The 12,588-nt window shown below is 37.4% G+C and overlaps 1 protein-coding gene across 1 annotated transcript; it reads left to right on the top strand.

The window, feature by feature from the left end:
* Positions 1–221: 221 nt before the first annotated feature.
* LOC132397187 (lysosomal membrane ascorbate-dependent ferrireductase CYB561A3) lies at positions 222–12,021 on the top strand. The gene is made up of 6 exons (XM_059975598.1): positions 222–471; positions 2,003–2,184; positions 4,574–4,782; positions 6,005–6,159; positions 7,845–8,016; positions 10,365–12,021. The coding sequence occupies exons 2-6, from the start codon at positions 2,010–2,012 to the stop codon at positions 10,383–10,385; spliced, it is 732 nt and encodes a 243-aa protein (XP_059831581.1). The 5' UTR covers positions 222–471; positions 2,003–2,009; the 3' UTR covers positions 10,386–12,021.
* Positions 12,022–12,588: the final 567 nt, after the last annotated feature.

Genomic DNA, 12,588 nt, shown 5'->3' with positions numbered 1-12,588 from the left:
TTCCAAAGGGTAATTAAGAGCTAACTACAAGTCACATATAGGCCAGTTTGCATATTTTCCTTCCCTGTAAGGTAATATTACACATCCGGTCCCAAACGTTTGTGTGTCATTGTGGTAGTGCATCCGAAAATGGTTCCATGTGTCCTAAAGGTGTGGATGCCTTTAAAACGACATTGCATTGTGGGAATTGAAGTACAAAATCTGGGTCAGAACTACAACTCTCATGATGCAATGCGTTTTGGACAAGTGGTTGGAGCCCGAAGGCCGGGTTTAAAAGTGACTTTAATATCAATTTAAACATCAGGTTTTTTTTTAAATTTAGTTTTAAGTTGTTGTAGAAATCTCAAATTAAGCTAGCTGTATCTGTTTGATATGGAATGTCAGCGGAATTCCCCATCTGGGAGGAAGTTTGAAGCTTCAAGGGCATAATTTCCTTTAAATTCTAAGTAACAGCTTTGGTACAAATTACTGGTAAGGAAAAATAATATTTTAACGCTAATGTTCTCTCCTGTACATGCAAACATTATGCGATTTGTCTTGTTATGAGTTTATTCATACTTGTCACGAGTGGCGTCATATGAAAATGGTTTCATAAAATATTCAACAACAGTTTACATTTGTATAGCGCGTTTAACAAACCAAAACATCAGTGAAGTCTCAAATGGAAGGTAAAGCGTGTTTGAATATTTCAGAATACAGTAGATGACCAAAAGCATCAGAGGCGGGTTCGGAGTAGTTTCTTTAAATGAGAAAAAAAGAGTAGGATAGGATATCAATAAGTTATTAACATCCAAATAAATACTGTCATCTATCAAATGCCGAATTGGAAGTAGGCTTAAAGAATGACCTTGCTGTCTAAGATTAGAAAGAGAAAAGCGAGGTCGTGACTGGAATTTGCAACAATATAAGACCTTTAAAATTGGAATAGTTCAACTGGGAGCCAATATAGATAAACAAATACAGTTAGAAATGAGTTCTTTACACATACAACATGAATTTTAATGTCTTCAGAATTTTGTTATCCCGAGCTAGTAGATTTTCCAGATTACTGTATATTACTCAACAACGCTTTCATTTCACGTTTTTGCACAATAAATATCGCAATGAATCCAGTTACTGTAAAGGAAGGGGAAAATACTTCAACTCAGGGCAATGGACAGAAAATCAGCTTCTTGTAAAAATAATTATGGCTCTCTTTCTTTAGTAACGCAAAATTGCTCATCTGGGCTTATTGTATTCAAAATGTATAGATTTCAGTGTACAAATCTCAGCTGGGTTTCAGCTTTGCATTGCATTTATATTTTTTGTATTCTTGGGAATGGAAAGCAGAAATTAGAAGAGCATAGGTAACTTTTCAGACACAAATCCGTTATTCTATTCACTCATATTGCAGATGAATCTCGATTTGACTTCTACCCACTGTCGTTGTGTAACCCTTAATGTCATTATTTAACGTTCTTTTGAAAATTCAGTTTACCAGACTTAATGTGTTTTAAGGCGTTGCAGATTATCATCGTATTTTGTGAAGCAGTATTTTCTGATATTACTCTTGAATTCAGTAGGTTACACTTTTGAACAGTGCCCCCTTGTTTGGGATTATTTTGCTAAAGGATGTGTTTATCTACATAGTTTCTTCTTAGTAGTTTTCTCCATTTTCTTACTGCTGCCACTTTCGTCAGCTTTGTAAGCAAGCTATCAAATAACTTGCTTATACTTATGGATTGGATTTTCACTGACAGTAATCACTTGGGTAGGTGGCAAAGAAATTCCAGAACTGCTGAATTTCATCCCATGCTGAATCGGCATTCTAAGAGCAGTTGTGCCCGTTTTCATTTTGTAAAACACATTTAAAAAAAAAATATTTAATAATTATTTAATAGAATTTTTCCATCTCCTTTTGAACAAAGAGGTTGTATCATTCATGGCTGAAGGGTGGCCAATCATTGTTAAACTAGGTCAGGTTATTCTGGAAAACATGAACATTTCTTTGATTTCATTGCAGAGCAAAGATGAAGATGTTTTACAGTGTCTACAGTTTGTCTCTCCTCCTTGGTCTAATATGTGTAACCATGGTGGTGACCTGGAGTACTTGTTATCGAGGAGGCTTTGCCTGGGATGGAACAGCAAAGATGTTTAACTGGCATCCTCTATGCATGGTGTCTTGGTTTGTGCTCTATGGGAATGGTAAGGTTGGAATATGTTACCATAATTCACTTGTCCTCAGAATTACAAGTCCCTTTTGAAATTTGGGTTTTGCATAATGCATAAGGTGAGACTATCAGCCTGTGAATCTGCCTGTGAATTAAATTGGCATCTTTGCAATTATTCATGTTGCTTAACTTCTGCAATATAATTGCATGTTAGTGTCACTGAAACTAAATTCTGAATCAACTCCTGTAGTTGTACATTTCATGATCTTGTGCCTAGCTGGGTAAGTTCACACATTGATTGTAATAATGCTACACCTAATAGTACACAGAGGTGGGATTGGTTTTAATTCCAGTCGATCTGGAACTTTTAATTGGTTAATTTTGATCAGTCATCCCTTTGTACACCACAGCATTACTGAACTGGAAGCCCTACACAGTAAACTACTGAATCCTGGATCCTGTTACATTGTGGAAAATCAAAAGAATCAAAATCTTGCCCCAATATAATGGTCCTCTTTACTGTTGTTGTTTCTGATTTCCTCACAATTCACCTTCCTTTCAAGAAAAATGCTGGCCTACTGCTTTTACTACCCACTCCTCTCCATCTGCTGGAGTTTGGACCACTGCAGAGGAAGATGGAGCAGGACAACATGGTCTAGTTTCCTCTGCAGTGGTCCAAAATAAGCAATTATTGGCATTGACATCAGGGTCACAGCTTACCTGATGGTAACAAATGCTTATTTGAATTTTCTAGTGATACAAACTGCCAGGAAATGATCAGTATACTGGGGAAAGAAATCTAGATAAATATTTCTTGAATAAATCCGTCTTTCAGGGTTTAAAAAATTAACTATTGTGTTTGTTTTGTGACATAGTGAACATTGCACTGTCAAAACGATCATCTTTGAAATGGCCCTGAGCTGTAACTGCCTAGTGAGATAGATTTCACTGAGTTCAGAAGTGCTATTCATAGCATTTATTCTTCAGACAACACCACAAACTAAACATTGTTAATAATTTCAATCCTGTTTGCGGGACATGGAATATCTGTTTTTTTAATAGCTGGGGAAGTATTTTAAGAATGAATGTGGTCCGAGCTGAGGTTGTTAAAGTGCTTGCTTAAGATATTGTGGTTTCCTTATTACCTGCTTATGACTTTTGTGTAACACTCTTGTTTCCATACTGTCGAAGTCACCATTTGACATAAAAAGCTAACATAATTTTACAGCTATTACATGTTTTCATAAAATTATTTGTAATGCTGAATCTGACTGCAGTCACAGCAATAGAAATACAATAGTGAACTTGCTTCTAGTTAAATTAATTCAGTGATTTGTATGCAGTTAATTAGTTGTGGTTTATTACATACCAATTATGTACAAAAAGGAAATAAATTGTGTGGTTAAGTAATATAGACTATAGGAATTGCATGCAACACACAAAAAATGCTGGAGAAACTCAGCAGGGCAGGCAGCATCTATGGAAAAAAGTACATAGAAGCTGCCTGGCCTGCTGAGTTCCACCAGCGTTTTGTGTGTGTGTTGCTTGGCTTTCTAGCATCTGCAGATTTTCTCTTGTTTGTCGCAAAATTTCTTTCCAGGTTCTGCATCAGTACTACATGCCAGCTGAAGGTTATCTTACTTCTCTCCAACTAACAAGATTAAGCAATTGCTAAACTAAATGCCTATATTAAACAGACCAATATTGTCAGTGTTGTTATCAATATTGTTAAAATGCAAAATGGCAGCAGAAACCAAAGAGAAATCGTATGTCAAGGGAATAAGAAAATTGCCAACAAAAGTAGATGAAGAAAATAATAGCAAAAAAAGGAAACTGAACTAACAGCATTTCAGTGTGGTCTTACTTAACCATATGTAATTGTAGTTCAAATGCTTAACAGTTTTATTCTTGTGTTTAGGATATTTATTACCCAGCAAAACACTCAATTCACTATAATCAGTAAATGTGAAAGAATTTGGATTATTGGATGGCAGGGATCATTTAAATCCTTGTTTGTATCAAAATGAAGTGTTATACTTTCAAAAGTGTAGACTTTAAAATCTGTAGACAGTAGTACATTTGCAGATGTATGCGGCAGTGTTCATATGTTTTTGTAGACTGCAGTAGTTAATCTGGAGTTCTTTTTCTGAGCTCACTAATGTTTTGCTACTCACATTTCTCAGAGCATTCCCGGAAGTCGTAAGTCAACAGTCAAAAGTTTCATCATGTTGATTTTGAATATTTTTTGTTTATTGAACATTTTATTGAACAAAATTGAATTTTTGTTTGTTATGTGCATAAAGGAATCCTAATTAAAACAGGATATAGTGGGGATTGTGTATTGCCAGTATTCTGCTCCTACTTCAAATTTCCAGCATCTGTTTTGTAATTTGGAAAAGACTAATTGATTTATTTTCTCCCAGCCATTCTTGTGTACAGGCTTCCCTTTACATGGTCCAGCAGCAAGATGCTGCTAAAGTTGGTTCATGCTGTGCTGAATCTTGGTGCACTGATTTTGGCTGTCATCGGGTTGTTAGCAGCATTTGGATTTCACAATAAGATGCAAATTCCCAATTTGTATTCCATACACAGCTGGGTGGGATTTACAGTAGTCATCCTCTTTAGCTTGCAGGTAAGAAAGTTGTAAAACTTAACCGTTAAATAGTTTTCTTATTGACTGAAAATTGGTTAGTACTGCCAAATCGACCAAGCTACTACTCATAGTGATTTTAGCAACTTTTGCTGTATGTGCCAACATTTGCATTGAGACCCCAACCTCTCCATGTGAAAAAGGCCTTTGAGGAGAACAGACTGTACGACCACATTCGTTCTTAATATGTCTGGTCACCCAAACCAGGAAGTGTTGTTCAACTCTGTATTGTTGTTGACAGGTCTCCAACATAAAATCCCACAATAAGTCTACAGACACAAACCACGTTATTACTTTGCTTCTTTCTTTGGCACCCTCTTTTAAGACCCTTTGTCCCTCATTTAATAAAAGATCCCTTCCCTAAGGTTGCCCATAAGGTATCTTACATTAATCTCTGGATTATCTCATAGTCCATAAATTCTTGTTTTTCTTCTCTGAATTGTAATATTCGCCATAAAATTCTTGCTACTCTCCTACTCATATTCACACTACCCATCAACTTCCAGCTCACCTGATATCACTATTTGACAATTGTAGGTTTCCCTTGACCTTCGCTCAGAATTCAGCAGCCCTCCTATATCATCTCTACTACCTACAGTCAAATCATGTGTTGGCTTTGAAGTTTGCTTCCTTGTTAACTCCACCCCCCCCCCCCCCCCAGCTATACTACTTACAAGGCCACCACTGATTTCTCACATCTCTGATTAAATACATCTAGATATTTACTCATTTGCACAATGTAGATGTCACAGGCAATCCAGGGTATATTGTCCTCATGAAATATCCTTGAATTGAAGATAATACTGAATCAGTCATATTGTTGTGATTGCTAAACTAGGTAAGGTTGACAGAATTATTTTCCTGTACATTAATTTACCATTAACTGTTAATTCTGTACCTATAGTATTTTATTTCTGTATCTATTCCAAGGGCAAAGCAATTTTCAATCTATTTGGTATTGCACTTTCAAATTTTTTCACTCATGCGACTTTCCATTTATCAACAGTGCTGGATTACACACTCACCCAAACTAATTGTTAACTTATCATGGTCCACCAACCTCCAAGACAACCCTGAAAAAGAGAAGGGTTGGCCTAACATTTTTTCCTTTGTTTAGTGGGTTTCTTCAACATGTGGTAGGTCATCCTCACTGAAGTTAGTTAAATATTAAGATGTTCTAACTTATTGTTCCTTCAATTTGCAGTGGCTCCTTGGGTTTCTGTCCTTTCTGTTGCCCTGTGCTCCACTCTGGCTTCGAGTTGCTTACAAAGATGTGCATATTTTCTTTGGAATTTGTTTCTTAACAATGACTACTGCTGCTTGTCTGTCAGGAATCAATGAGAAATTAATCTTTGTGCTGTAAGTAAATTTTCAAGTTCAAATCAGACATGATGTTGGTAAACAAAACGAATCATTCTTGATTTTAAAAAAGGATCCATCCTACATTTCATCCTATATAACAAATACTGTTAATTTTGAAAAATGTTGATACATTTAGTTTGTCTTTTACCTTAGCAATTTTCTGTTTGCTTCAATAGCTGAGCTGAACACAAAGGCTCTGCAATGGTGGAATTAACTTGTTCCCATTCTATTAGATGTGTAGTAATCTCTAGTAAAAATCTTAGAAGATGACTTCCCTGGGCTGGACTGTGATGACCTATATAGTCAACTTGAATAGCTATCCTTAATCGTGAATGCCCACTTAAATGTGATGTTAAGAGATGATTAATGTAAAGTAGTGGTAAACAAGGGCCTTGTAAGGAGAAATTTTCTGTTGAAATAGACTAGGCTCAGACTAACACATAGTGTCAAGCACAATTTAGTTGATAGCACTCTCACTTGAATCAGAAGGTTGTCTCTCACTCAAGAATAAGCTTAAATTATAGTCTGATACATTGGAGTAGTATTGGAGCTGCATCTTTCAGATGAAATGATGAATTAAGGATTGTTGGGTTAACGTGTCCTGTTTCAAAGAACAAAAGAAGTATCCCTGATCCCTTTACCCCCATTTATCTCTTAATCACATTACTAAAACAGATATTAGCATACCATTTCCTCCAATATTTCAATGACGTATGGGTTAGTAGGTTAATTGGTTACATAGGTGTAATTGGGCAGTGCTGGCTCATTGGACCATAAGGGCCTGTTACTGTGCTGAATCCTTATTTTATTTAATCTCTTGCTAAATATTTCCAGTTTTTTTTTGTTTTCCGATCTTATTAAGTGTTTTTTTTACTAGTACAATAAATTAATTTTTAAAATGACTTAAATACTTATAAGGTGCTTGAGATATCCTGAGGTTATAAAAGGTCTTGTGCAAATAAAAAGTACCTTCCTGACAATAGAGTGGGCTTATCCATCTAATATTTCTCTGCTCAAAACAAATGAAGTTCTTCAGGAATGGTGTGATGTTACCTGCTCCATTATTGGAGGCCATGATTTCCTTTTTCCTTCCTAAACATCATCATATTTATACCTTTTTTCTCTCTCTCTCCTTTAAGAAAAGGTTTTGATTCCCTTTCCCAGCATGTGCTTATGTCCAGTAACTCATACATTTAATTAACACTCTGCAAAGTATTTGAAGATGTTTTTCTTTATTGGTGCTGTTTATCTGCAAGCTGTTAATCATGGAGTTATGCAGTACAAGAAAGGCCCTTTGGCCCATCATCAGATACCATTTATTCTAACCCCATTTGATTTTCCTTTTATTCTTGTCATTTCTGCCCTTCCTGTAATTTATGGGGCTAATCTTAACAATCTTTTGGAGAAAACCAGAGCACTCAGAGTAAACAGTGGCCACAAGGAGAATGCACTAATTCCACACACAGCCATGGGTCTCAGTAAAAGTGGGAAAAAATGCTGTGTAAGATTGTTTTTGTGGGACTTACTTAATTAACACAAAGCATTAACGAGGCTGAGGGCAAGCTTCCATGTTAACTGTTCTCTGGGAATTTTATGTTCGGGGAAATAGAAGCAAACAAAATAACATCAACCTGTATGTTAAATATAATTACATTAAATCAATATTTTAATGGCTTCTTTAGTAATGCTGCCAACTCGTCCGCTCCCTATAAGGATCATCCACCTGAAGCATATTTGGCTAATATTTTGGGGATTTTACTGGTGTGTTTCTTCCTTTCTGTTGCCTGGATGCTCTACAAACGTGAATGGAAACGACCAAACCCCCACACATCGGTACTCAATGAAGCCACAGAGGTAATGCATGTACTCAGTAATGGTGTGCCTCCAACTTTTATCTTTTGAATTACACTGTGGTTGTGATAGTTGCATTTTGTAAAGCCTTTAGCCCTGGTAAAATAAATTCATTTGAAGAGAGCAAAAACATACAGAAATATTCCCTCTTTCCTTATGTAACCCCCTGGGTCACCTCAGGCTCGCTCAGCTCGTTCTCGTCTGGGGGAGCAGCCTTCGGCCCCGCCAAACTGGGTAATCAGCTGGTGTGGATGCTGTGTGATGTCCCCGCCTCGCCCAAAAACAGACAGTACACCATAAGCGATTAAATGAGTACAATTTATAAAGGTTACTATAACTAAGTGATTAATAACGATACAGTATATATGAAGAGAAAAAAATAAAGAAAAGGCGCCAAACTTATCAAAGTCCAAACCACTTCGTGCACAACCGTTGGAGCTCAATTACTGAAGTCTTTTGGCCACCATTCGATCCCCTCCGATCTCCTCGACTTGCAGCTCAGGACCCTCCGAGTGGTCAACCAAGCACATCTAGCTTCATCCCCCCTCCTCGGAGTACCTCCTGGCCTCGGACCCCCGCTTGGGATCCGTTCCTCGCCCAGCTTACAGCATTGCGTCCTCTCTCTCGACCCCCTCGCGCCATCTGCCCAAAAGCCCGTCAACAAAAGCTTACAGACTCAGAAGAAAGAACATTAATCCCCATTTGGTTTACAAAGGAATACAATTCTCGTTATCAGTAAATTAGCATTCCTGCTAGTTAACAAAACCAAGAAGCCCTTTTGATTACATACACAGTAACAAAGAAAAAAGAAGAAACCCCCTTTACACTTACTATTGTGTTCTGGGTCCCTGGAGTGAGCAAAACGGGTATTAACTTCCACTGCTGATCTTGGTATTCATTAGGTGCACAACAGCCAAAGTAGGTGAGTTGATGCTACAGATCCTTCTGATTATTTCCCGAGGCAGGGAGCCATCAATTAGAAAAAGTTTGAATAATATGGAAAAGCTGATTTGTTTCATTGAAAGTCACAATGACTGTTGTTTATATAATATATACATAGAGGATTCTAGTTAATTGGGCTATTGGTTAATTGAAGCAACTGCTTATTTGGGACAACTCTTAAAGAACAAAAACTAATCAAGAAAATAGCTGGGATGATCTTAGTCTATTTGGGATACTGTGCCAATTAACTGGGGCAAGAGACTGTTGCCAAATAGTTCCTAGCTAGTGGACTTGTGTGGCCATTAGATACTACACTGTGCTTAGAGTGAACAGTTTTTAAATAGCATCGATTATATGCATTTGTGTTCCAAAAGCATTGTTTCTTGTCACCGAGAGTAGGCAAGAAATAAGCGGCATGACAATTCAGAACTATTTTGCTCACTGGGGTTTCAAGTGTTCAGGCTTGGAGTTGTGAGAAATGACCATGAGTGAAAATAAAACGATTTCACTACTTCAGCAAGTTAGGGACTACGAAGAATTTGAAAATATCGACAAATCATCTTGAATGTTACAGTGGAAACGAAGATCTGTAGGATGCGATCATCAATAGCGTTGTATTGTAACACTCCATTATCTGGGTGACTGCTGATTTTGTTAATTTACAATCAATTAAAAGAAAGAATACACTGGGTAAATTACACTGCTGATAACTATTAGGAACTAATACATAGTTTTATAGTACTGTAGTAGTATTAGTAATATTCTAATTTGTTCTGCATTTCATTTAAATACAGTTTGTTACTTGGTTAAACAGTAGTTTTTCTTTTTATACTTTTTTAATTATGTCCATGAAATACAAAATGAAGAATTCATTGCTGCCTGTAAGGAGTTTGTATGTTCTCCCCGTGACTGTGCAGGTTTTTTTCTGGGTGCTCCAGTTTCCTTCCACAGTCCAAAGACGTACCGGTTGGTAGGTTAATTGATGACTATAAATTGTCCCACAATAAGGCTAGGATTAAATAGGGGGATTGCTGGGTGGCATTACTCAAAGGGCTGGAAGGGCTGTATTTCATTAAATAAGCAATATTTGAGTAATCCTGTAAATATATAGTTTGATTAAGCATTCTTCTTCGTTTAAATAATTCTTTACAGGTTATATGTAAAATTACGAGAATCTTATATGCACGACGCTACCATGTGATAAGCGGGTGCCTCGTTTAAACTAAACATAAATTAAGATTTGCATCTCTTGGCTTTCATGTTTTCCTTTGAATTAGTTTAATGTTCTGAAGTTATAAAACATAACAGCTCCCCTTTATTTTCTTCTCCAATAATTGCTCATTGGAAGGTTTATCTCTGTATGAACTGCTATAGGCTTACTAAACTTGTCTGTTTTTTTTACCCCACAGCCTCTTCTGGGTGAACATTAAATGAGGAAAATATTAATGAATTGCTGGATATAGTAGAAAGAACCTATCTTGGGAAGAGCACATACATTATGCCATTCTATTGAACCAAGTTTACCAAAAATTAATCATCTTGGGCTCGGACTACTGAGTTGAGCACTTTAGCATTAAAACATTTTCTTTTGGTGGAATCATCAGGACAAGGTCACTGTATCAAGTTAATAATTCCTTTGAAATGGAATTTTGATTTATAACTCCATTAATGTTCAAGGGAGAGAGAAGACTGGCCTTTATTGCCATACTGTGGATCTCCAGAAACAGTCAGAAAAGGCTGAAGTTGTCAAGTAACAAAGTCAATTAAATGCACTCTTAATCAACCATCCACATTTGAGATCACCAACTTTTTAATTGAGATGAATTGAATCATTACTGCAAGCAAGAAGCTTTGTACTTTTCTCCTTAAGTAGTCAATTTCATTAACTGACATGCTATTTACTACTGAAACAAATCGCTATTGCTGATGGGGAAAGAACGTTTCCCAAAAAATTATTTTATCACTTAAGAATCAATTATTTAAACGGGTTTTATAATTTCCAAAGATTTTTGCTTGAAGCAACATGTTGATTTTTACTTTGAAATTTGATTTGAATCGTTGAATGGAAGGTTCAAGAGACTGTTGATGCTGGAATCTGGAGCAGCACACCAAATGCCAGAGGAACTCAGGTGGTCTGACAGCATCCATGGAGGGAAATGTATAGTTTATGTTTCGGGTCGAGACCTTTCAATTGGACTGGAAGTTGGAGGGGAGATGGCCCGCACTGAATTCTTCACCTTGTGGTAATCCACTTCCCCTCTGTCCCTTTTCTCTCTATCTAACCAACCCTCGTGACCCTTTCTTCATTCTCTCTGCATCACCCTCACTCTCCTTTCACTGGTTCCTCTGCTCCATGGCTCCCAGCTGCTCTCCCCACCTTTGCTCCATTCCAAACTTCACATTCTTCTATCAGATTCTATCATCTTCAATCCTTCATCACTTCCATTTTATCACATCCTAGCTTCTGACACTATACCCATTCTCCCCTCCCCCATCTGCCTACCAAGCCTACTCACCTGGATTCATCTATCGCCTGCCAACTCTTGCTCCACCTTTCCCTCCACCTTTTCATACTGGCTGTCTCTCCAGATTTCAGTCCAGATGAAGGGAATCAACCTGAAACTTCCCTCCGTAGATGTTGCCTAATGCACTGAGTTCTTCCTGCATTTTGTGTTTTCCGAGGCTTAAAGTCTCCGTGTTGCCTTTATGGCAGTCATTTAGTTTATAATATTTTCGCTTAGTAATTCGTTTGTTAACATTCTAGTTAAAGTTAGGATTGTTTAAAGTAAATTTGTTGTCTGTGATATATCGTGGCATGCGATGACATCACATCCGGTTTGGCCGCGTCCTGTGGGAAAATACCGGTTTGGAGAAACGGGAAGGAGGGGGTCGAGACATGTGCGAGTGCAAGCAGCAGCAATGTTTTCTCTCTACGCACCAGAAACATTGTGAAGGCAACGCTGTGAGTTATGAGATAATCGATATGTTGAATTAAAATGTTAACGCCGATCCTGTTAAAAGTAACCACGGTCGATAAGGTTTATGTTTTCGTTAGTTAAAGAGTTGCGGATAGTTTGTGTTGAAGTGTATTTAAAGCAGTCAGTGGCGTAGGTAGATTCTGACTGTATGCTGCACTTTAATGTAATGTAGTTGTAGTTTTACTTTTGCAAGTATTTACGATGTAAATGTAATATTAAGAAGGAAACAACTGCTGTACAAAACTTGTATTGTTTTATCAACAGTTTTCACCATACGTTAATGTGGAAGAGTGAACAGTAAATGGTTAATCTTACTGTGATCCTGTCGTCATTAACAAAGGTTTAACTCGATGTTTAGTTCGGCGTTCCTTTACACCCGAGCAAGAACACTACAGTCCCCTTAATGTTTAAAATTAAAGATAAAACTAATCTGGCGGACTACTTTGCTGGGGCCAGATGGCAACTCTAAGACAACCTCCTCTTACTTACCCCTTGAACAGAACCCCAGTAAGGAGCATCAGGCCATTGTTTCTTGCACCTTCACTGACCTCATTGACTTTGGGGATCTCCCATTCACTGCCACCAACCTCATAGTTCCCTTACCCTGCACTTCCCGTTTCTACCCCCTACCCACGATCCATAAACCTGACTGTCC

Source organism: Hypanus sabinus, chromosome 7, assembly GCF_030144855.1.
Source record: "Hypanus sabinus isolate sHypSab1 chromosome 7, sHypSab1.hap1, whole genome shotgun sequence".
Classification (NCBI taxonomy): domain Eukaryota; kingdom Metazoa; phylum Chordata; class Chondrichthyes; order Myliobatiformes; family Dasyatidae; genus Hypanus; species Hypanus sabinus.
The sequence above is the reverse complement of the archived record's forward strand: the minus strand, read 5'-3'. Positions and strand labels throughout refer to the sequence as shown.

Bases quoted from the DNA above. Each gene is read 5' to 3' on its own strand.
- LOC132397187 (XM_059975598.1), top strand. From the start codon at position 2,010: ATGAAGATGTTTTACAGTGTCTACAGTTTGTCTCTCCTCCTTGGTCTA. The intron at 2,185-4,573 runs GTAAGGTTGGAA...ATTTTCTCCCAG, and splicing joins GTTTGTGCTCTATGGGAATG to CCATTCTTGTGTACAGGCTT. The intron at 6,160-7,844 runs GTAAGTAAATTT...TGGCTTCTTTAG, and splicing joins GAGAAATTAATCTTTGTGCT to TAATGCTGCCAACTCGTCCG.